This window comes from Falco punctatus (genome assembly GCF_963210335.1).
Source record: "Falco punctatus genome assembly, chromosome: 11".
In the NCBI taxonomy this organism is placed as follows: Eukaryota; Metazoa; Chordata; class Aves; order Falconiformes; family Falconidae; genus Falco; species Falco punctatus.
In genome coordinates, this window is record NC_137591.1 from 29,021,496 (window position 1) to 29,042,054 (window position 20,559).

The following is a 20,559-nucleotide window of genomic DNA, read 5'->3' on the forward strand; positions in this document are numbered from 1 at the left end:
GACGGGGCTGTGTGAGGGGAAGCGGAGCAGCTGGCGGGCAGATTTGCCTTCACAGCCAGCCCTGCCCCCTCCCCGCTCCCCTCGTCCCCCTGCCAGAGAAGCCCTCCGCCAGCTCCTGGCTGCTCTGCTCCATCAGAACCCAGGTCCTGCAAACCACCAGAAGCCAGACAAAGCCTGGATCCCAGCGTGCTGCTGGGGAACCCACCTTCCCCTTGCAAACCTCGCTGGGAGTGGAGAGGAGGTTTTCCCGTGCCAGTTAGAGACTCCTCCGAGTAACCGCTGTGCTTTTCATCACACAGGCACTGCTGCATGGCACAGACTTCACATTAACTTTTAAAAAGCAGGAGGTTGTAGCTAGCTGTTGTTGAAAGCCTCCTCGTTTAATTTACAGGGTGGGTGGTGGTGGTGGTGGTGGTGGAATAAAACATAAAAATCTCCATCTGGTATTGCAAAGCCAGCCAAGCCTACACCTCAATTACCAAGCACTGCAGAGACTCAGAAGCCTTAGGGGAACACCCCTGGGCCCGGAGGAGGAAAGGACATAACTGCAGCACCTTGGGGGAAGGGGGGTTTCAACTCCCTGCCCACCACAGACAGACAAGAACTCCCCTTCGAGACCCCTCCTGCAGCAGGAGCCCGAGGAGCTGCCACGCTGCTGGGGTCCGTGGCCAGACAGGGGACAGACAGCTGCGGCGCTCACCTGTAGCCTACAGTAGCAGAGCACGGCAATGATGCACAGTAGGATCACTGTCGCTAGGATTCCCCCGGTGATTACAACAGTTCCCGCTGTCATCCGACCGATTCTCCATCAAACTCTGAAAGGCAGGGCCACACACGTCACCCCAGGACGTCAAAAGCACCTGGCGTGACTTCGTCATCATATCACAGGCAAGATGCTCATGAAGCATCTCAAAATACTGCATCCCTGTTCCTCCCTCCCCAACTGGAAAACTAGCACCCAGCATCATTCTCCTCCTCTTAGTGCAAGGACACCTGTGACGCAGCATCACGTCCCCTCACTGCCACTGTTGTCTCTGGCTTGGGGTCTTTGGGAACCACCCTGCAGTGTCCCCCTCAGCCCTCCCCCCTGCTGAGCAAAAAGGGCCAACTTCCACCATCCCAGCGGAAAATACAGCCTCTGCTTCAAAACGCAGAAGCAAACCTGGGTTCCCACCAGGAAAAGCCAAAGAGGAGCCTTTGAACTCCACAACTCTGGCAGTCTGAGCCCCAAACATGCACCCTGCTGGGCGCCTGCTGGGCACCGACGCATCTAATGTCAGCTTGGCACAAGCCGAGCATCCCCCACCGCTCCCCCGCTGCCATGGGACTGGGGGGCTACTTACGTTCAGTGACGGAGGCGTTGGACCTGGAAGAAGCGGAGGGAGAGGTCAGCTGTGGCCCGACAGCACCCCTTGCACCCACCCGCGTTTCCCTGCTTCCCGAGAATCTGCCTCCATTCGGGACCGGCGGGAAGCCCTGCTTCGTGTCCTGTGGGGATGGGGCTCAGCATGTGCCTGCGCCCCTGGCAGCCTGCACAGTGCAAAAAGCATTTTAGGTCCTGCAGATGCTGACGCTGATGTGATGATGATGGCAATTAGTATTATTGTTATAATTACGATTATTTTCTTTAATTTGGAGCAGGGAAGGGAGAAGTTTTCCAAGCTCAGAGGAACGTTCTGCTGGACAAGGCTGTGCTACCAACAGCAGCTCGTGAATCATGTAGCTCCACAGGGCGAAGGCCTGGCTTAGTCAGCACTTGGCCTTTTCCTCTTTAAGATTAATTATGGGGGAGGCGGATGCATCATCGCGCAAGCAGCCAGTGTTTGAGGTGCCGCTGGGAAAGGAGCTCTGGTCCTCCATCCCTTGTGGGGCAGGCAAGCCCTAGGGACCCCCCCAGGCACCCCCGCCACCCCCAGGCACCTACCCAGAAAAGGACAGGCAGGGTGTCAAGGTCACGCTGGCCCTGGGGTGGCCAGGCAGGACAGGCAGCACTGCATGGCCACAGGGAGATGCTGGCGGCCCTAAGAGGGAAGACAAGGAGAAAAATCCATCACCGTCAGCTTGTCTCCCCTGCCCAAGGGGGCCACCCAGTGTCCCCATCCCTGCCGATGACACCTCTGTCCCTACAACAGGGGTAAATAAATCACTTTTTTAGGGAGACTGGCAGGAAAGGTGGGTGCTGCAAAGGTGGGTAAAGCCAGACCGCCAGGAAAGGATGATCCCACGCCCAAAACCTGCAATTTCAGCAAAAGCAAGAGACCTGCACCCAGGAAGTGGGGGCACCCATCACCCTCACCCTCCAGCAATGCCTGGCACAACCACATTTCATTACTGGCCCCCGCGTCCCTCTGTGCCTCGTCCAGAGCAAGGCTAATTGATAGGGCCGAAGTGCCAGCCAGTTGCAGCCGAGGAGATCTAATTACCTGCTTGCCACGTGGCCCTAATTGACAGAGAGAGGTGGCAGCTTCCAGACGAGACCTGCCCAACTCTGCCCCGGCCCCTCGCTGCCGGCAGGCACCGTGGGGGTTCCCCTCAAACCCACCCCCCCTCCTCACTCCGCTGCGGTGATCTGCAGGACCCTGCCTGCTGAAAATTGATTTTCAGCTCTTGGAAAGTTCCTGTACAAAGCCAAAAGGCAGGCACGCATTGGATTTCTTCCTCGAGCCTCCCTCGCCCACGAAACAAAGGGGAAAAAAAAAACCCTGCCTGAGAAATCAATAGGACCATAACCCAGCTAATATCTCCATCCATCAGGGGACCCGACACAAAGCTAATAACAGAGACCGACACGCTCGGCTCCTGCGCCCGCCACCCAACTGCACTGAAACACTGCCAGGAGCGAGGGGCACTGGGGGTGGTGGTGGGGGGCACACCCCCCCAGCTGCCACCCTTAATGGGGAGAGGCTGACAGTGGGTGGCTGGAAAAAGCAAATGTTGATCTTCCCTGACCCCCCGAGAGGGACGTGCCGTGAGCTGGGCAGTGATGGATGATGCAGGCGGCCGTTCGCATCCAGAAAACTTCATTTCATGGGAGCCGTGATTTGATTTAGAGCTCGGAGAGCAGCATCCAATTAGCCAGAGGTTTGGAGCGAGCAGGCGGCCTCAGAAAACGACCCTGGGCAGGGAGGGACCGGCCCTGGGGACCCTTTGGTCACCTCCGAGAGCTGCGTGTCTGGCTGGTGCTGCCTAGTGGGCGGCTGCGCTTGCACGTGCCCCATCTCCGGTATTCCCATCCCTGGGGCTGCTGGGACCAGTCTTTCACCGGCTCTGCTCAGGAGCCGGGCTCTTCCTTATTAAAACAGTGAATGTTAAAATGAAAAAAGAAAAAAAAAAAAAAGCAAAAATTAAAACAAACCAGAAGTGAAGCGCTGCCTTTCCCTGCCTCTTTGGAGGTGATGCTTTCAGAAAGAAGGAACTTTCTACCCTTCCCCCTCCCTGAATCCTGCTCACCAGCAGCCTAGCAGCTCATCTTCTACCCAGTTTGTGCCTATAAAACAGCCCTCTCTAACCCACAGCTCCCTTCTGTAGGCACACAGAAGGGAATGGAACACCTCCCTGGGAAGGACCAAGAGCCCCAGACTCAGGACTAATTGTGGTCTTGGCAATTGGAAGGTAAATGTGCCCAGAAATGGGCAGGACAACTGCAACAGCCTTTTACAGCCCTCACACGGGCCGTGCAATGGCCCCAGCAGCCGCACCGCTGCTGCTGGGGGTCTGTCCGCATCCATTTTCCAGCTGCCCTCCCCAAGCACATCCAAACCTGCCGGGAAATGGGCATTTTGGGTTCCCCTGGCTCAGCTCCCCCAGGCTCGGGCACCGCACGGTCCCACCACCCCATCCCGCACTGTGAGCCGAGCCCCGCGGCTCCTGCAGCGGGACGGGGTGGATGCAGGGGCATCGTGGGGGGGACACACAAGCTGAACTCCCCGGGGCACAGCCCCGTGTCTCCTTCTAGCTTAAAAAGGGAGTTGAGAGATGTTTAAATATTTAGACACCCCACGCTGAGCAGATGCCTCGGCGCTCACCTGCTCCTGGGCGGCTCGGGAGAGGGGGCTACAGCCCAAGGGTGGGCCTGGGGACCCTCTGGCACATAAACTGTTGCTGAATAAAATCAGGATTTATAAGAGTGGGGCTGTATTGCCCTCCCTGCCCCTCACTGGCTTTCGGGAAGCGATCCGAGATGCTAGGCAGCGGTGTCACGCTGTCCCCAATGGAGGGAGGGTCCCCAGCTGTATCGAACTCCTCCGGGCAGGCGTGCAAAACTGCTTGCTGCAGAGATACATTTTCTTTAATTGATGTTGCCTCCCAGCGCAAAGTTACGGCCTGAAAAGTGACTCTGGGAACGGGTGGCATCTCAGGCTTCTATATTTATTCTCCTCCAATGACGTCCATAGCAGATTTGCATGGTTTGCAAGTCGGCGGTGAGGATTTTGCCAGCTGCCAGCACTCTCAGCCCAGCTGAGAAACTCCCGTCCTTCCTCACCCTGCGCGTCCCACCAGCCCCCAGCTCAGCCCCACCATCCGACCAGGGCCAGGCACCAACACCAGAGCTGGGGAGCGGGTTCTAGGCTGGGCACAGCACGGCTCTTTGCCGTCAGCATCACGCCGAACCTCGCTGGTGAGTCCTGCCCCAGCCAGGGCTCTGCTCTCCTGGTTTTGCTCTGCAGCTCACGGGCTAATTCAATGAAATGTCTGCCTGGTAAATTAGCCCAGCCGCTGCCTCACCAGAATCATCTCCCAGGGCCTAATTGGAAAAAAACAGCATCAGGGGCTGCCTTTGCAAAACAGATTACAGCAGCAAACAACAGGGCAGCTCCCGGGCGGCTGTGGCCTGCCCGGCACGGGCTCAACCCGGCAGGATTTGGGTGGATTAACCCACAGTCACAAATCTCAGCGAGGGACAAGGACATGAGCAGCACAACCCCCCCAGCCATGGGGCAGGATGGGTGCATGGGGAGGCTGAGGCCTTGCAAACTCCTTGCATGTCAGATGCTCTGCAAGGCGTAAGGGGACTGGCCAAGCTGTGGAGGAAGAGAAACAAGGAGAGCCCCCCAGCTCCGAAATGTGCCAAGCCCAGCTGAATTTTCACCCAAAGAACGATGGCAACACGGGATGTAAGAGGATGTGGAGGGCTGCACCCAGCCCTCGCCCGTGGGCTTCTTGCCCAGCTCCCAAACCACTGAGGCACCTGGAAGCCTTTAAACTTTTAATTAACGAATCCATGGGGGTCAGCAGGGGGCAGAACCCGTGCCCACCCTAGGCTCTGTAAACGTTATTTTTTGGAGTTACAAATTGTTGCTTTCATTTGCCCTCAAACATAAGCTTGCTTAAGCCCCATCATTTCAGGGAGGGGGGTGGGGGCAGGATGGGGCCAGCCCTGATTTTTGATAAGCTAATAATAGGATATTAATATGTTAATAAATAGATTGAGGAAAAAGCATCTTTAAGGCATAAAAATTGACCTTGACACCGGGTGACTGGAGCAAGCCCGTTCCCCCCCACAGCGATCCCACCGCCGGGAGTGGTGCTGAGCTCCGAGGCTGGCTCTGCCTGGTTACATTTGAGACTGGACCAGCCCAGGGACAGGAATCCCAGCAGCTCTTGGGAAAACCCTGGTTTCAGCCTGCTGCAGCGAACACCACACAAGGCTCTTACCAGCAGAAAGGGTGTTTTGTGTGACCTGTTTCCTACTCGAGGCTTTTTCACGCCACGATCCCTTTGGTGCCTTGAGACACCCGGGGTTTGGCGAGGGAGTTTTGCAGGGGAAAGCGCCGCCAGCACCCTGCTCCTGGCCACTGCAAGGACAGCCAGGTCGCGGAGGTGACACCATCCCCCAGCTGAGGCTCTGGCAATTTGCAGTCAGTCATCAAAACTGAAAACCCCGTGCCCTGCCGCAAGCCTGCCCTTGCTTTCCCTCCACCACCCGCACCAGCTCGCCGGGGCTCCCTGCCTCGCTCCTGCCCAGCTGAGAGATGGGAAGGAAGAAATACCAACAAGGTTTGGAAACCAGCTCTTGCAAAAGCTTTGTGGAAAAGGCAAGATGTTAATTGCAGTTAACAAAAAATCAAACCGCTTCAAGGGTGGAAGCTGCCAGCCAGACCCCAGCTCCTGGGCGGGCTCGAAGGGCACCGCTAACACTGTGCTCCCGACCTACCGAGCCCAGGACATCACCTCTCCTGGCCGTCAGACTCTGCCAAAAACCAGCTTCTTGCCAATCTAGCTTTGCTCCCTCCCATGCTGGGCCTCATCCTGCCCTGCATGAGCCCAGGAGACCTTCCCTGGCAGCAGCAGTTGCCTTTACAGCCACATAGGACCAGGCATCCCCCTCCGACCTCTGGCCGCGGCAGCGCTGGGTGTGTGAAGCCCCGGCACATCCTGGGACCCACAGCACATCCACATCCCTGTCCCAGGGAGACTTCCCGGCACTTCGGAGACTTTGGGAGGAAGGGCAGCCTTGCAGCTTGGGACATCTCGCGTACAGATTACACCAGTATCTCGTTACTTGGGCACTTCATCTGCCCTTTATCTCCTTAAGCGACTATTCAGATCCTGTCTCGCCTGCCTGCATGGATTAACTGGAGCCACGTGGAGGCACGGAGGGACACAGAAGGGACCGTCACCCCATCCTGTCCCTGGCCAAGCACACACATCAAGGTGATATTGCAAAGCCCACGGCACGGCCAGGGCTACACCTGGATCTAGACAAGTCCTTCTATAATTTACACCCCCTTGCCGCCCCTCCTCATCACAGGAGGGCTTAAAACACAGGGCAGGAAAATGAAAATGACACCTCCCTCCTCATCCTCCCACGTGTCTCCTACCCCCTGCATTTGCTCAGCTGGCTCCCCGACCAGCCCAGCTGGGAGCCACGGCACCCACCACGGGGAAGGCATCGGACACGGGCAGCCCACGGTGGAATGCAGGAGGGAAACGTCCCTGGTCTGACCCACATGGCTCATCGCCTGCCACTGCGCCCAGGGTCCCTCCCGAGGCTGCTCCTGCCAAAAGCCGCAGCCAAGCCCCAGGTATACGTGCCAGGGAGCTGCTCCGCTCCGGTCCCAAAATAACCAGGGACAAAACTGGCGGCATCAAGCCAAGTTGCACAGAGAAGGGCTTTTGAGATTATCCTGCACGTCAGATCCCCGCGGGCTCTCCAGAGCCAGCCAGGACCTGGCCAGCATCCCTGCTGCGGGCACCATCCCTCCCAGCACCCAAATAGCCCCTCTGACGAGCAGCTGCAGCAGCAGCAGCCGCTCCGGGAGCGCAGCGAGGCTGTGGAGAGCCAGAATGCTGGGTGTGCCCTGGGCGACACCGACCCTCGCCAAAAAGCCAGACCGTTTTGTGACACACACGTGCTCAGGACCAAGCCTATGGCCACAGCCAGCGGAGAGCCAGAGCCCAGGCGGGATCCTGCTGTACCATGGATCCCTGGGGAACACGGCCCCAGACAGCAAGGACTTGGGTCTGATTTCCACCCCATGTTGCCCCTAAATCCCTCTGCCACTGCAGCGCCTGGGTGTTTACAGCGTACAGCACAGGACAGGGATCCTTGTGAGCGTGGAAAGGAGCAGGAAAGGTTGTTTGCTTCCAGCCCAGTGTCACCCTTGGTGTCTGCATAAGCTCATCGCACCAGCGCAGGTACACCACAGCTGGTTGAACCCTGTGCTAAAAGCACCACCACGGCACAAGTATTTCCCCTGCATCCACCAGTGGCTCCCAGCAGTGGCCCAGGGAAAGGCAAAGCAAAATGCGGCAGCAGGGACCTCTTCAAAAGTGCTCAGCCTCCAGCCATTCCACACCAAGGCCTCAGGGCAGGGGAAGGTCCAGGGGATAGATCAGGATCCTGCAGATCCCGCAGCCTGGAGACCCTCCCTGGCAGCATGATGGAGCCAGCCTCCCTTCAAGTATCTCCTGCTCTTCATTCTCCAGCACCCTCGTTGCTCCAGGATGAAACCTTTACCTCCTCGGCACCCATTTATTTTCACACCAGCAGGCTCTTCCCATCAGGGCAAGGAAATGATGACCTCAGCTGGATCCTTCCGTCCTCCAGGGGCTGCAAACACACCCTGTGGAGATACAATCTTCCCAGTTTGATTTTCTTGCTGCTCCATCACAGGAAGGTGCGTGCTTCTGCTCTCAGTGGGGCTAATCCCACCAGGGGACTTGGTGACATCAAATGCATCTTCATCCCGGGTGCATATTGAAAGAGGAGGATCAATCCCAGCGGAAGCATTGTGCACCACAGTTCAGAGCATCCCCGACAAGATCCAACCGAGCACAGCAGTGAGTTTCTCACTACAGATTTTTTTTAATTTAGCCAGCTTCTCACTGGCTTTCTTTGAAACAACCCCCAGGCCAGCTTCTCCTACAAGGCACCACTTTGTTATCTACATCCTTGCCCTGGACATTGGCGCCATCTCACCCTTTCCACCTCAGTTCCATCACGCCCGTGAAGATTCTCTGCCCGGTTTCCCAATTCCCACCCGGAACTGTACTTGCTGCCCTGTCCCAGTTCCTCCCAGCCTGATGTATGAAACACGACTTGTGCAAAACCTTTCCCTGCAGCAGGCAGCTCTGCTCCCAAAAGCAAAGTGCAGAGGAAAAGCTCTGGCTGAGGTAGAGCCTCTGTAATCCCATGAGCTTCAGCACCCCCAGCATGGGACGCTTGGGCAATGCCACCCAAATTGTGCCAGGGTGGCTCTGTCATGCCTCAGCGTCACCCAATATATTTTATTTTAGTAAAGCAAATAAAAAATAAATTCTCCTGCTCAACCCCTGGTTGTAACTCGTGCCCTCCCGCAGCCTGGATAACGCGATGGGGCCGGTGGCTGAAACAGTGACTGTGTGTTTGAGGGATGCTGCTCCCTGGGGACACACAGGGGACGTCCCCCTGTGTCCTGCTGGCATCTGCCCTTCCGCCCGCTAGCGTGCCAGCAAGGCAGCCACTGTGGAGGGATTAAATTAGCAAAGACATCATTAGGGGTAACTGGACCATCTACCAGTTAGGTGGAATGAAGGAAGATAAACCTTGCCTCTGCCCATGAGTTGAGGAGCCACCAGCATTCCTCTTGGCTCCTATTTACAGCCAGGAAAACCCTATGGATGTCTGGCAGTGATGCACCGCGCTCGCCTCACGTTCATCTCCCTCCAGCCGCAGGGCCAGCTGAGATCTCCCCCAGCTGCCCATCAGATCCAGATCTGGGTTAAAAAGGACACGGCCAACAGCTGTCGGCAACTTTAACAACCCAGGAGCCAAGAACTGGGGCTAGTTACATCTCTGCCCACTTCCAGCCAGGCTGGTGCCCTCCAGCATCAGGGAGCAGACCACCCTCAGACCACCCCTTCTCCAAAAAAACCCAAAACCAACCAAAAAAACCAACCCTCGGGCTGGCTGTAATTTAACCCCACTCCCACCTGGTGCTGGTGGTTGGGGAATGTACTTTTTTCCGTGGGAAAGGGAGATGGAGGGTGTGGTGGCCCAGCCCTGGGGAGGAGGGCACGGGGAAGCGCAGCCTCTTGCTCTGCATGATGCAAGACCTGCTGCTCCGACTGTCAGCATCCCCCCGGCATGTTCGCTTGGAGTAGAAACAGAGATTTATTTTAATGACTCATTAAAGCCTAATTGCATTCAGGCAGCAATACAGAGAGAGGAGCCTCCCACGTGCGGCAGTACTACAGGCAGGAGGGCTCTCAAAGCCTCCCCGAAAGCACAAGGCAGACAGACTGTCTCTTTTCGGTGGGGCCAGACAGCAGAGCCAGGTGCTGGCTCTGGAGCGGCATGGCTTTGTGGTCGGGATCCAAAAAACAACCCGGAAAAGTCTCTGTTCTTGTCTTCATTTGCCTCTGTCTGCCCAATGCGACGGCTGCCACCAGCTGCTCATCCCTGAGCTCCAGGGAGGAGATGTGACCTATCCCTGAGCCTGATGCCCATCTGCAGGGCCTCAGGCCGGCAGCTATTTTGGGGGCAGGGGGCAATCTCCCAGGCTTAAGGACACGTGTTTTTAACTCCCCTGTGCTTTTAAAGACCCCACAGTGGGAGCAGGGGGCTCAGCAGGGTGGGATCATCGCAGGTTGCCCCAGCAGAGAGCGGGGCATGGCACAGGGAAGGGACAAGCTGCTCCTGCTGCAGGGCCAGCCAGGGTGGGGGAGAACTAAAAACCAGCCAGCTTGGAGGCAAACCAGCTAAAATCCCACCACCTGCCCTGCAGGTAAACCCCTGCTCCTGCCACCACCCACTAGGAGCTCCGGGCTCTGCCTTGTCTGCTTTTTGGGGTGCCCCAGCTGGTTCTGCCCACGTACCCCCTCCTTGCCGCTGGGATGCAGACCCAGTGACAGCCACGTCACCCATGGGGACGGAAGCTTACAGCTGCCCTGACCCCCAGGGATCCCCATCCCTGGGGCGCATGCTGGAGAGTCCATCCCACCCTTCTCACCCCCCCAGCCAGAGCAGATCAGTGGCTATCAGCCTGCAGCCTTCTCCCCCCGGAAAGCTGCCCCACACTGCGGGGGGAAGCCATGGGCCCCCTTTCCCACTCCGCGATTCGGATACCCGCGGTACCTGCAAGGATCCTGACCCCATGTTGTGGCAGAACAGCCTGCCTGGGGACAGCCACCCCGTGGGACAGGCGTGGGTCCCCACCGCAGCTCTGCTTTCCAAGCCAACGGCAATTCATCCCTGCGGGATGGCCCGTCCGGCAGGATCCTGGACCGCAGCCCACGGGCTGTGCAGATCCAGGGAAAGCTGGAGCTGCACATCGCTCCCAACCCAGGGGCACAGCGCCTACCCCTACCCTGCCACCTGGGGTAAATCCAAGCGGAGTCACTCCAGCATCAGGTCCAGGAGCGACTTTTCCATAAAGCCACGGGAAAACCTCACTCATGGTTGCTTTATGGGACCACTCACACTCCTTTCGCCCACTGCATCCCAGCCGGGGTGAGGAGGCGCAGTGCAGCCATGCACGGATGGGTCAGCTCTGCAGACCTGAACTCTTCGCTGGATTTCAGAGCAGCTATTTCATCCCTGGCTGGTTTATCACACGGTGGGGACACAGACTCTGCCGTTGTTCGAGACGCTCCACCTCACCCACCCTGTGCTGCCCGACCAGGCAGGAGCGGGGCCGGTTGGGATGGTCACGCACGCACCATTGCATGCGCCCAGCGAGAAGGAAAACCCGCTGTGAAATCTCTTAATGTCTCCTGCAAATGAAGTGTGAAACTCGCTTTCAAGAAAACAAGGGTAACGGAGCCTCAATAAATATTTCATCCTGGTGGGAAAGCAGCGATGGGGAAGGTCAGGCAGGCAGAGATGCCAGGAGGGATGGGGGGCGGCAGGGACGGGGGCTGGAGGGGGAGAAGGGGGAGGAAACCGAGGCAGGGAACAACGGGAACACCACGGCCTGACCTTATTTCTGTTCACAACTTGCCCGAGGGGCTACTGGATTTGAGGCATGACCACAAAGCGGCCCCCAGAAAGGGGAGCAGCTCTTGTTTCCCATTCTTGCCTGTGGTTAAGGTGGGTGATCCTGCTCCAGCCGGGAGCTGAGCTCCTCCGAACGCCCCATCCCAACGCTTCCCGGCAGACAGGCAGCTGCCTGCATCTCCTGTCAGTCCGTGCACCCGAATGCTCCCACGTAAAATGGCTGGAGGACGCTCAGCGCTTCTCCGGAGAGGAACGTTTGACAAGCGGAATATCCCATGTGCCTGATTCCCACCGTGTTAAGGGTCTTCCCAGCTGGAGCAGAGTGGGGCCGGGCTACCTCGCCTAAGCAGGGCTCTGGAGCCGGCTGTCCTCAGGCCTGCAGCTGGGCTGAAATCCAGTTATTTGGAAAGAGATGGGAGAAGATCTCACATCCCAGCGCAGACGGTGCTGGAATGGGATCAGACTCACTGATCTGATGTCCAGCATAACAGGGAGAATGCCAGCCTGCTGCTGCTCTCCCCTCTTGGCTTTTCAACAGGTGAAAAAACCCTTCCTAGGAAAATCCTTTTATCCCCAACCCTGGCAAAGCCCAAGTTAGAGCCCGTTGCATCCCATAGGGACAACACCGAATGCCAACCAGCAGCCCCAGTACACCCAGTACCCCACAAACAGCATCACGGGGAAACTCGACGAGGGGGTAGGCAAGGAAAGGCACAAACCCCCGAAGGGCCGGTAATACAAACCGTGGTCGGGGTGGAATATTCCACCACACCTTAGAAAATCTCTCTGCTGGAGAGACAATCGATAGCACACAACCGAAATCCAGCTGAAAACACTAAATGTTTCCACATGCCCTTTTGGAGGGAATAAAATCCTCCAGGATAACCTTAGGAGCCAACAAAAGCCAGGCAAACCACTCGAGCACAGGTCTCCTTTAATTACCGCAGCATGGCCAGAGATAAAACAGAGATCCTTCGGAAGAAACAAAAGGATTTGATTTCCTCCACTCCAGCAAAGGCAGCCACCATTCCCGCGGGGAGGTTTGCTGGCCAGGTTGGGGCTTTCTCGGGCCACCAGCGAGGGACCAGAGGCAGCGCCGCGGGCGCGGGACTCGCCGAACTCGGCCGCGGGCTTTGGTGACAGCAAACTCAGCGCGACCCACCCGCCGGCCACCAGAGTTACCGGTGACTTGAGAGCCCAGCTCAGCGCGGAGCTGGACCACGTAACCCAGGGACCCCCCGTCAGGGCCCCGCAGGGACCCCCAGCCCCGGGGCTTCGGCCGGGCGAGGCTGCGGCGCGGGGCTCGGCGCAGCCCCGGGATGTGAGCGCATCCCACCGGGCACCCCGGCCCGCAGCCCCCACCGCCCGGGACCCTTCCCTCCGCAGCCCCCAAGTCAGGCGGGCGCCTTCCTCTTCCCCGACCCCCTGCAGAGCCGCGGTGCCGGGGGGGGCGGGGGGTGCCCCGGCCCTACCTGGGTGCCCGGGCCGGGCGGCAGCGGGCAGCGGCGGAGCCGGGTCCGGCGGCAGCGGCTGGCGGGCTGGGGGCGCGGGGGGGGGCCGGGGGCGGTACCGGTGGCCACGGCGGCGGCGAGCATACAGAGCGGGAGAGAGACCGCCACCGGAGCGCGGAGCCGAGGCGGGTCCGGCCGGCCGGGGGAGGGGGGGAGGCGAGCGAGGGAGGAGTTTGCCCGGGGCCGGGGCTGCCGCCCCCAGCACCGCCCCCGGCCCGCACCGCCCCCAGCTCGCACCGAACCCGACCCCCGGCCCCCAGCCCGCACCGCCCCCGGCCCCCGCCGCTCGCTGCAGGGGGGCGCAGACGCGTCGTTGCTCCCGAAACTCCCCCGCCGAGCAGCCAGGCTGGGGGCGCCGGGCCACGGCCCCCCCTGAGTCCCCAGAAGCCTGCCCCACGGTGGGGAGCACAGGGGGGCAGCCCCCCAGCGTACACCGGGGTGGTGGGGGGGGAGGGCACACACCGGCAGCATCCCCTGCGCAACCCCAAACTCCCGGGTGCTCCCAGGGCACCCCCAAAGCGAAGTCCTGCAGCACCCCAGGCACTATCAAACCTGCAGCATCCCCAAATCCAGCCCTGCAGGCCCCCCCCAAGCCCCCCAGCCCCATCGGTGTCCCCGCCTCAGCCCCATGCTGGGGTCCGGAGGCTGTGGCTCCTGCTGGATCCATCCCACCGTGTCCCAGGTAATGACAGCTCCTGGCCGCCAGCACAGGCAGGGGTCTGGCACTGCCAACAGCCAGGGGCAAAACCCATCACACCGCTGCCAGAGGGCTGAGCAGGGGCCAGGGGGGAGATGCCAAGCCGACCCGCTATTTTTCAGACAAGTTTGCCCCCCTCCCCACAACTGTTTGTAAAACAGAGCCACCTTTGTACCTACGTCGGCTTCATCGCTGCCTGGCCCCAAGCACACGCTGACACCAGGGAGGCACAAACACAACCACACAGAAAGGTGTTGCCCCCAGTAAGTGTTTCCAGCTCTGGGAAGCTTTGAAGCTCCAAACCAAGAATTTAAGCTGGAGAAGGTACAGCTTGCAGCTGGCATCACCTTCCCAAACAAGAGAGCTGCTCTCGTCTGCGAGCTACGATAAAGATAATTGAATCTCATGCCTTGCACCACCAGCTGACTGCTGTGAGCTTGAGGGTTACTGTGCAAGGAGAATGTGTGTTCACCTGTTTTTGTCTGATTTTGGTCTCTACGGGGCACAAGAGCCGCTGCAAGGCAGCGCAGCTGGGCGGGATTAATGCAAGACCTCTGCTACAGTGACTCAGTTGAAGCCTCCTGTGCCTCAGTTTCTCCATTTCTAAGCAAGGGACACCACCAACACTTTTCCTCCCTGTAGAGCAAGCTCCAAAGCTGGGGAGAAAACACCCTCCACCTTCTCCTCCATCACCCTTGCCATCAGCCAGGGCATCCCGTTGGGCACGGATTGCTCTCCCCAGTATTCCAGCCCAGCCCTTGCAGCTGCTTGCTGCCGGTGCCAGGAGCCCGACCCGCTTTCTTCCCAGGATCCGGTGGCAGAGCTGAGCCAGGAGGAAATAAACACTCGTTTGGATGCTAACAGCTTTGTGCCTTTTGCAAAAGGGCGGGACGGATTATGAAATGCAAAGGCGAGATAAGTGGCTCCTGTCACAGCACTTACCCTCTGTGCCGCAGGATCCGAGCGCCTGCCGGCTGCACGGCGCACATGTACGGCCGCTTGCAGCCTGGGCCGGCGGGGGAAGCCTCCCTATTCCCCTGCCGATACAGAAATCCGCATTACCGACTCCAGCACATCAGAGGGCTGGTAAACATGGAGAAGCACTGAGCAAGAAAAGCGAGCACGCGGAGTATTTCTGTGGCGGGTAGTAGAGATGCGTTTTTCCTTAGGTGGGCTCCAGAGCTGCTGAAGGGATGTGAATTAGAGACATCCAGGTGAGCACGGAGGAGGAGGAGGCCAGGAGAAGTGAGAAGGTCATTTCTTGGGCTGCTCTGGGCAGGATGCGAGGAGGTGATGACAGCCCAGGATGCAGGGATTGCTGCTTCTCCCCTTGGAAAGCACTGCCAGGGCCACAGGAGGCATTATTATGGCTAATTCAGGAACTGGCATTTCACCGTTTCCATGAATGGATGTGGAAAAGAGTTTCTGTGGGATTAAGGAGTCACTTGGTAACGCTGGGCTGAGGTTGCCCAGATCCAGACTGCGCTCCCCCATCACCCCCGTGGCTCTGGCCCAAAGCAGGCAAGTGCTGCGGAAAATCCGAACAAAACAAACGTGAAGCAGCATCGCTCCGGCGAGCAAGGTTATCAGCTCATGTGATTTTGCTGCCCGTCTCATTTTTTCCCCCGAAGCCATGTTTCCTATCGTCATTGCATTAGTTTTTAAAGCAGTGCATGGGTGACCAAACAGAACACAAAAGGTGGGATTCCCGCCTTCGTGGTGGCTGGGAAAAACTCAGAAATGGGAGCGCCAGATGCTCCGCAGCAGGGAAGAAAATTAAACCCAAAGTTGTTCTTTTCAGTCAATGTGGTTTTAAATAAAATTCAGGGTTTGAGAAGCCCAGCTGGCACATTTGGAATGCTTGGGGTTAGCGCTGCTGACACATTGAGGAGCAGTTTGATCCAAAACACTTTTCCAAGTTCTTAGTTCAGTTTCTTTTGGGGCAAGGGGAACACAAAGCCCCTGCAAAGCACCCCTGCCTCACTGGCACCTCGGTGTCTGCTCTCCCTGAGGCATCACATGCAGCTCAGCCTGCTCACGCCCTGGCTGCACACCCACCCTGGCCATTCGGGATCATAAACCTGCCAGCTTCTCAGCCTCCGCTGCCCCCAGACACTGCGGTACCCATGCGTACAACTGACTTGAAAGCTTTTAAGTATTGCAGCTAAACTCCTATCAGCCTGGGAAGCTCGTGTGGGTTTTAGGAGATTCCTTCTTCCCAGCACTGAAAAGGATTTTACTGACTAGTTTTAAAACAAAACCATAAAACTCTTTTATTCCCTTCTGGTTTTCCTCTCTTGCAAAAAATCTAAGCCCACAGACTTTGCCACTGCACGCTGATACTCCGCTCTCTTAGCTGTTAGGGTGAACGTTCAGCTAAATAATGCAGTGAATCCTCGTTCAGGTCCTGCAGCAATATCCGCACATGCAAACCCTGCCAGCCTTCCACGTGCGCGCACACACAGACACAGCCATGCTGCAGAGATGTGGACAGTGCATGAAGCCTGGTGCTGACGGCTGCCCTTGTGTTATTAAACCTTACACCCCTGCACTTTGGCACATCAATAATTTCCTTCCTGTTCAGGCAATCGTTTCCACCCGCCCAAAACGCTGATGCCGGAGGATGCTCAGAGGCTGAACCCATGGCTGCTGGCATGGGGATTTATTTTGCTGTATGCTGGATCTTGCTTTTATTTTCATTTTTAGCAGAGCCTGAGGCGACTGTATCAATCAGGAAAAGCCTGACAGTGCAGAATGCCATCCCCGCCAGCGTCCAGCCTGCTCCTCATGGGTTTGAAGCTATCTAGTTGCCTTGTGCACTCAAGAACAGGCTTCCTGGGCTGTAAACGGGGGCATTAGCGCATGGAAAAGACCTTGGGAGTTAGCCAGAGCAACCTTCAGCCCTCCTGAGTTTCTGGTTGCAGGGGTAGAAGCATGCACGGAGCTGGTTACAGCATCTCAGAGTGATGCTGTGATGCCTTCATTGCACTTTCTTCCCCCAAAATGTGGCCCTGGGAACAGATCACCGCAGCCTCCCAAGCCTGCCCCCTCCCTGGGGAGGGCTCTGGGGAGCACAGGGTTAATGTGCAGCTTTCCCCTCCACAGCACACTCCCGACAGATGTGGATTAGTCATTATACACCTCCGTAGGTTCGATTTTGCCTGCACAAGCACTGGAAAACGAGCCCATCCCCACAAGGAACACTCAGCAGGAGCTGCCCAGTAGCCCTGACCTCTCCCCATTACCAAAGGGATGCAGCCAGGGATGCGCCCATCCTGCAACCCATGCATCAGTGTCACAGGAGGTCTCTGCACAGCTGTGCACCCCCAAATCTGATATGTTTAGGGGACTGCACGGACCCCCCTCATCTCAGCAAGCTGGAGGAGAGACCTGCTGCGGTGCCTGCACGCCCATTTAACAGGGTGAATGGTTGCTCTCCCGAGAGCTGGTCAAGGGAGGTTGCGCTCCCTCAAATAAAAATAAAAATAATCCTTCCTCATCACATGTGGCCACCTAGAAGCTCCCAGCTGGGAGGATGCCCTCAGTGCACAGGAGACACACAGGGCTGCCTGCCGCAATGGCATCTGTTTCTGCTCAGCCCTTTCATATTTTACATCCAGAGATGCAACGACGTTCCCCCTCTCCCTTTTTGGGGGCAGGACGGGGGGCCGTTTGCAGCCTGGGGTGCAATTAGGCAGCAGGATAGCACTCACCCGCCACGCTCCCCCAGCACCAGCCTGGGAGCCAGAGCCACTCCAGCTTCCCTCCTCCAGCCAGCTCAGTACCCCCATCCCGGCGGCACGGGACGCAGTGCCAGGACCCAGGGGGACCAAGAGGCAGCACATGAAGCTATGGAGGGGAAACGCGTGCAGCCCATGAGATGCCCAAGTCTTGCACATCCCCAGTGCCAAGGGGCCCTCGCGATGTCGGCAGCATGAGCAGCGGCACGTGCAGAGCGAGGCGCCCGGGAAGCATCACGGTGCCTGGGATTGGCGCAGCAGGCGTGAGCAGCCCCGGGCCAGGGATGCTTTTACAGATTTATGAGCCACTTAAAAGTCACATATGGAGCAGTCAGGAAAGATCTTTTTTTTCACCCCGTGCTGTGATTTATAAGTGCCCAGTTAAGGCAGTTAAGGAGCCGTTTGCTGCTCACCATCTGTCTTCGTTATTTTCCTTGTTTAGTGGCAAACATGCAACATGGAGCTTTATCCATGTGCTCCTAAGCCCTGCCAAGGGCTGTGGATGCCCTTTACTTACCCTGAGATAGTTGAGATGTGGGGAAAACGTCCCATGTCACATTTTGGACTGTTCAGCCAAAAAGTGGGATGTTTGCCCTGAGCTGGGTAAACACATCCCTCCAGGTTCATCCTCCCTGGGAGACACAGCATGAGCCATACAAAGGGAGCAGGCTTCCTTGCAGGGAGGCTGGGAAGTTTGGGATAAAAAGTGGGAAAGGGGGCAACACTGGAAGGAAGAACATCCACTGTACCCACTGGGATGGCCCTGAGAATGGCAGCATCCGTGGAAAACTTGGAGAAATTAAAAAAACACTGTTGATTTTCACCCCCCTTTGCCCAGCGCCCATGGGGAGGCAGGATTCTACCTGACCAACACTGGGGTCCCACGGGGAAAGAGCTGCTGCTCTCCCCATCACTAGCGGTGCAGCAACAAACCACATCATTCCCCTTCTGCCCTCCCACAAACATGAAGCCTGAATATCTGACGGAGCCAAGCAGGTTTTGCCAGCACTGGGAAGGAAACGCTGCACCGTGCGAGCAAACTGGGGCTCTCCAGCAAGGAGAAGCTGCCCTCGTGGGTTTCACCCTGTCCCAGTGCCCAGGGAAGAGCCCCTGGTTAGGGGAGAGGGGCTGCGGGGAGGTGATGCCCGTCGGCTCTCAGGCAAGCCCGGGACTTCCTCGGGCAGCCCGGCACATCGATCGGCGGAGGGGTCTCTGTGCCTGCCAAGCCACAGCCCTGCTTGGCAGAGGCTCATCGCTCGCTGCGGGCACAGCCGTGGCGTTGGGTTTGTAGGGAAAACATGCCCTGTGGGACCTGCGGTTCAGCCGGCTCTGAGCGGGGCCGACGCTGGGCATGGGGACAAGCCCACCCCAGTCTGTTGGTCCCAGGGTGAGTTTGGGTGATGCTCAAAGGAGTTGGAATGAAGAACAGAGCAGAAAGTTAACTCTTTCCAGCCAAGTGTGACCTTACCACGTGCACACAGATAGCTTCTCTGGGCTCATGGTAACACAAGCTCCACGGTTGGTTGGAGGATCCTCCCGGAGATCAGCCAGGGGCCATCCATGCCACACAGCAGTGGCAAACCCACGGGGACAGAGCCAGGCTCGTGTGCTGGCCAGAGAAAAGCTCAGGAGCCAGCAGCAAGGGGCAGGGGGTGCAGAGGTGCTGCCCTGACCCAACCTGCATCAGCGCCCCTACACTCCAGCACAACACAGCAATGAAGACCCCACTGTGGTGGCAGCCCCTGGCAGGTTTTCTCCTCCCTGGCTGCCCAGAAGCCTCTCAGAGTCACCCTCCAGTCACACTCAACGCAGCAGAGCCTGCCGAGCCTCGGGCAGGCAAGCCCAGCTCTCCCCTCCTCAGGCACAGCTGGCCGGGAGGTCGGGAACACCGAGATGTTACTCTGACAACCACCCGGCCAGTCCCCAGGCACCTTTAGGGCTCCGGCTCTCTGTATTCACATCTTCCCTGCCCTTCATCGTGCTCTTGTCATACATCAACTCCTTCCCACATAGCTGCAAGCCCACAGGCAGACAGGGCTGCAAAACTGCTGTTGAGCAAGCTCAGAAGAGCGACGATGAGCCGGCTGGTCCTCGGGGAGCCCCCAGCCTCCCCGCAGCCTGGAGCTCTGGCCCCCTGGAAACCCCCAGAGGTGCTCACAGACCATCAGTGGCCAACAGGGGGGATGAGCGACAGCACCTTCACCTCCCACTGCCGAGCTGCGCAGCCCATTTTGCGAGACTGGGAAGGATGCTCAGCCCCAGTTTCTGGCCCATTAGCTCCCCATCCCGCAAGTGCCTTCTCCGGCTGTTTTACCTCCCAGGGAGGCGCTGGGAGCTGCATGCGGCAGCACGGGAAGGGATGCCCGGCTGCATGCAGCGTGAACAGCCACATGTGCTGCGATGGGAGCAGGGGGAGGTCGCCAGCAGGTTACTGAAACGCAGCCACGCTCCTTGCGTGGAGAAAAGCACATGCTGAGGCTGCAGTGCCCGAAAGGTTTTCAAACACCCTCAATGCCCGGGGAACGCCACTTGGTGCCATCCCAACTCCTCTGCATCCCACTCCCAAAGCGACCAGGCCACCAAGATGAGCTGGTCTCACACCAGCTTGCAGCCCCCCCAGCAGCTGGAAGCGTTGGGGAGAGCAGTGCAGACAGCCATGGCCCCTAGACCATCCCTGCCTCCTCAGCCCCTGCCTGCTCCAGTGTAGCCCAGGCTTGTCCTCATTTCAGGCTGGGCGAGCGGCGGCCCAGCCCCAGAGGTAGCAAGATGATGCCAAACCTCCTAATGGAGCTTGACAGCAGTGGGATTAAAAGCACAAGTGAGATCGCAACCCCTCTGCAATCAGCTTCTGCTTTGGAAGAGCTGAACCAGAAAAGAAACCTCCTGGCAGTGGGGAGGGGATGAAGAACCCACAAGCAGGCAGGGTGAGGGCAGCAGGGGCTGGGGGAGTGCTGCTCGCCCCAAGTCCTCCTTGCTGGCCCTGCCAACCCATCACCGATGGAAAGGAGCCAGTCTCTCCCCACCAGCAGCAAGGGTTTCACCAGCAACAGCCCCAATTCCAACTGGTCCCTGTGGGCTGGTACTTCTACTGCCCTAAATGTTGGATGCAGAGCAGCCCACGCCACGCGCTGCTCGCCCCTTCCTCTTGCTGCCTGTGAGCTCAAGGCACCAAACAGTACCTGCAAGCCCCCC

General features: G+C 58.2%; 1 protein-coding gene across 3 annotated transcripts in view; it reads right to left on the reverse strand.

Moving 5' to 3' along the window:
• Window positions 1–12,990, reverse strand: part of FAM163A (family with sequence similarity 163 member A) — a 16,021-nt gene extending 3,031 nt beyond the window's left edge. The window contains exons 1-4 of one of the 3 annotated variants that reach the window (XM_080407488.1): window positions 12,892–12,990; window positions 1,925–2,021; window positions 1,344–1,366; window positions 701–815 (exon numbers count right to left, since the gene is read on the reverse strand). In XM_080407488.1, the coding sequence (XP_080263614.1) occupies window positions 701–793 (93 nt within the window). In that variant the 5' untranslated portion in view covers window positions 794–815; window positions 1,344–1,366; window positions 1,925–2,021; window positions 12,892–12,990. Of the gene's footprint in view, window positions 1–700; window positions 2,022–12,891 lie in introns of all 3 variants that reach the window. The other 2 variants (XM_080407487.1, XM_080407486.1) reach the window with 2 other exon arrangements.
• Between the last annotated feature and the right edge of the window lie 7,569 nt (window positions 12,991–20,559).